Here is a 4,082-nt window from a genome sequence, read left to right on the forward strand (position 1 = left end):
CGGACGCACGACGCGACGGACGGACGGACGCAGGACGCACGAACGGACGGACGCACCGACGGACGATCATGCGATTCTACAAGCTGCATCTGACTATGTCAGATGAGCTAATAAACCGCTTGGCCTCGCCAGAGCGACGGTCAAGAACGCTGAAAACCATGTCGTGCAAAGTACGATTTATGCAAAACGGCAAGGCAAATCTACGCGCTGTTTGCTAAATACTACCGGAAGATAGAATTTAAGGGCACCACGTGACGAAAGAAAGCTCATGTTTGGTATACATTTGTATTTTTATTCACATAGAACTCGTACGACAAAAATGTTACGTGAAATCAGCACCAAATCCTCCTCAGTGCTTACTCCTTTGTCATTATTAACTCCTGATATATATTATATATATAATTTAATTAATTAGTTATATTCAATATTTATAGTATATATATAATTACTTGTAGCCCTCCAGCCTGTGTTCAAATCATCGGTGTCGCTTCATGAAGAAAGCAGTTTTACTAAAAACAGTAATCCATACAACACTTATACGTCTGCGGAAACGTGTTTAATCGTTAGTTCATGTTGTCGTTTTGTAAAAATATTACGCAACTCTGACTGCCTAAAATTATGTTAGCCATGTTGCGAATTGGCAAGCGCGATGGAATTAGCAAATTGCGAAATGCATGACATGTCCGCGTGCCAAAGGTTCGTGTGAAGTATCTATACTTTGATTATATTATCACTTATTACGAGTAAAAATGTTGCGTACGCGCCGAAACGTGTTTTTGGGTGGTTGTTATATCATGTTCCTTCAGGTCTGCTGCATTGGGACGCCATCTACTGGCAAATACACCAATTCTGCTAACCTCGAGGTTGAGCGTAAACCGAGTAGTAGTGTATAAAAGCGCATGTCTGATACAAGCAAATTTAACACAGCTCCGTGGCATAGACCGGCTCCCTATCTTTTCGCATCGTTCTAGATCTATTACCTCATTTTAACGGAGTATAGAGACAAGTGCTACACCACCGGGCGCATTTGTCACAAAAATATGTGGAAAATCCAACTCAGCTCTACTCTCGTAAACTTCAACAACACACGGCATCTACAACATTCGCGACATCTATGAATAATTAACAATTAATATGACTAATTAAAGTTATATGGAGGGATCGTATGCATTCAACCACGACTGAAATCGTGTGATATGCTATACGTGCTACTGAATTTGTATGACATATATAAATGAACACGTCGGTGTTAGAAAATATCCGTTATTTCAATGTTAACTATGTGTAAATGGTTACAAGCATATTTTTTTAAATCAACAAAACATCAACCGGTAACTATGGTATAAGTTTTCTATTTCATTTACAGCTAACCCATATAAATTCGATTTGCTTGTTTCTCTCCATCTAAATTATTTGCGCCCTCTGTCAATACAATTTTCATCCCAACTCACGTCCTCGTTTTCATTGCTGTATCCCTCGCTACTTCCCTCTGTATCCTTCATACTCGATGACAAACATCAAAATTACAAATAATAACAGTGTATACGTTGTTTTATTAGATCAGTGTTTAAACATATAAGGTTTTTCACAAATGGTATTAGTTACATTTTAGACACAAGTTAATGATTGAATTAGTATGACATATATGAAAAAATACGCCTGTGTTAGAAATTATTATAAGCCGTTATTTAAATGTTAATTATGTGTAAATGTTTACACACATATATTTTTATATTAATAAAACATCAACACTTTGTGCATTTCTCGCATCTCGCTATCTCATTTGCTCTGCCTCTCTCCTTCCTCACTCACTCTGTCAGTAGAATTATCATTCCAAAACACGTCCTCGTTTTTATTGTTCTAATCCTCACTATTTCCCTGTATATCCGTCATATATCATACTCGATGACAAACATCAAAATTGGAACTAATAATACAGGCTATACGTTGTTTTATTAGAACATTGTTCAAACATATGGTTATACACAAATGGTATTAGTTAGATTTGTCGATGTGTGCGGTGCGCTCGCGTGTTCACAGAGCCAAGCTGCTCTTACATGTGGGTCTCAAGGTTCGAGATGTACTTTCTGCTTATATCTCTCATGTGCGATCATAGGGTGTCTTCAGAGGTCTTCACGTGTCTTCAGGTGTCAGAGGTCTTCGGGTCTTCAATAGGGCGTCTTCAGAGCGAAAGCGTAACTTTTAATGTTACATTTGAATGATTGTTTCCTTCGTGTGGATTATCATGTGTGTTTTTACATGACTCAGACAGGAGAAGGCAGCATCACACAGATCACACTTATATGGTTACTATCCTGTGTGCGTTTTCATGTGTTTCTTCATATTACCCAGAATGGAGAATGCGGCTTCACACAGCTCGCACTTATACGGTTTCTCTCCTGTGTGCGTTCTCATGTGTGTCTTCACATTACTCAGAATGGAGAATGCGGCTTCACACAGATCGCACTTATACGGTTTCTCTTGAGTGTGAGTTCTCATGTGTGTCTTCACACTACCCAGAGTGGAGAATGCGGATTCACACAGTTCGCACTTATACGGTTTCTCTCCCGTGTGCGTTCTCATGTGTATCTTCACATGATTCGACTGTGAGAAGGCAGCGTCACACAGATCGCACTTATACGGTTTTTCTCCCGTGTGCATTCTCATGTGTTTCTTCATATTACCCAGAATGGAGAATGTGGCTTCACACAGCTCGCACCTATACGGTTTCTCTCCCGTGTGAGTTCTCATGTGTGTCTTCACATGATTCAGACAGGCGAAGGCAGCATTACACAAATCGCACTTATATGGTTTCTCTCCAGTGTGAGTTTTCATATGTGTCTTCACAGCCCCTACCTGCGAGAATGCAGCATTACACAGATCGCACTTATACGGTTTCTCTCCCGTGTGAGTTCTCATGTGTATCTTCACAGCACCTGATTGTGTGAACGTAGCATCACACAGCTCGCACTTATACGGTTTCTCTCGTGTATGAGTTCTCATGTGCATCTTCACATGACTCGTCGTTGAAAAGGTAGCATCACACAGATCGCACTTATACGGTTTCTCTCTTGTATGCGTTCTCATGTGTGTCTTTACACTACTTGCCTTTGAGAAGGCAGCATCACACAGATCACACTTATACGGTTTTTCTCCCGTGTGAGTTCTCATGTGTATCTTCACATCACCTGACTGCGAGAAGGTAGCATCACACATTTCGCACTTATACGGTTTCTCTCTTGTATGAGTTCTCAGGTGTATCTTCACATGACTCGTCCTTGAGAATGCAGCATCACACAGATCGCACTTATACGGTTTCTCTTTTGTATGAGTTCTCATGTGTTTCTTTACAGTACTTGAATATGAGAAGACAGCATCACACAGATCACACTTATACGGTTTCTCTCCCGTGTGAGTTCTCATGTGTATCTTCACACTACCTGATTCTGAGAAAGCAGCATCACACAGATCGCACTTATACGGTTTCTCTCCCGTGTGCGTTCTCATGTGTTTCTTCATATTGCCCAGAATGGAGAATGCGGCTTCACACTGCTCGCACTTATACGGTTTCTCTCCCGTGTGAGTTCTCATGTGTATCTTCACACTACTCAGATTGGAGAAGACAGTATCACACAGTTTGCACTCATATGGTTTTTCCCCGGAATTAATTCTCACATATTCCATCGTGTTTCAGGGAAAGCTGACACGTTCTGATCACAGACGTCAAGTATCTACCCTGTCCGGTGCTCAAGTTACGTCCTCGTATTTTGCTTCGGAGACGGCCTCGTCACGCTAACACTCGTAGAATTAACGTCCTATCTAGGTTCTCCTCAAAATTGCTAGAGAAAATACAAATAACTCTGTATTAAAAACCGCATCACAGGGGTAGAAATTAACTTTTGAACGCGGGAGTCCACTGGATTTCCTACCCTCCAAGGGAGTCCGCAGTCTGGAGTTTAAAATTAAAGATATTAACAATAACGCATGTGCTTATTTTTAAGATGTGATTGCAGGTTTGCTGAAAAATACGGTAATTACGCGAGACCGTGCTCTGGAACGAACTAGTTAGTATGGCAGAATTG

General features: G+C 40.8%; 1 protein-coding gene across 1 annotated transcript; it reads right to left on the bottom strand.

The window, feature by feature from the left end:
- Positions 1-2,385: 2,385 nt before the first annotated feature.
- Positions 2,386-3,385, bottom strand: LOC106818805 (zinc finger protein 782-like; the record flags this gene model as incomplete). The annotated part of the gene is made up of 2 exons (XM_014823477.1): positions 3,224-3,385; positions 2,386-2,971 (listed from the first exon to the last, which is right to left on the bottom strand). Coding segments are annotated over exons 1-2 (702 nt in total), but the record flags the coding sequence as incomplete, so codon positions are not given.
- Positions 3,386-4,082: the final 697 nt, after the last annotated feature.

This window comes from Priapulus caudatus, unplaced genomic scaffold (genome assembly GCF_000485595.1).
Source record: "Priapulus caudatus unplaced genomic scaffold, Priapulus_caudatus-5.0.1 Scaffold2540, whole genome shotgun sequence".
Classification (NCBI taxonomy): Eukaryota; Metazoa; Priapulida; class Priapulimorpha; order Priapulimorphida; family Priapulidae; genus Priapulus; species Priapulus caudatus.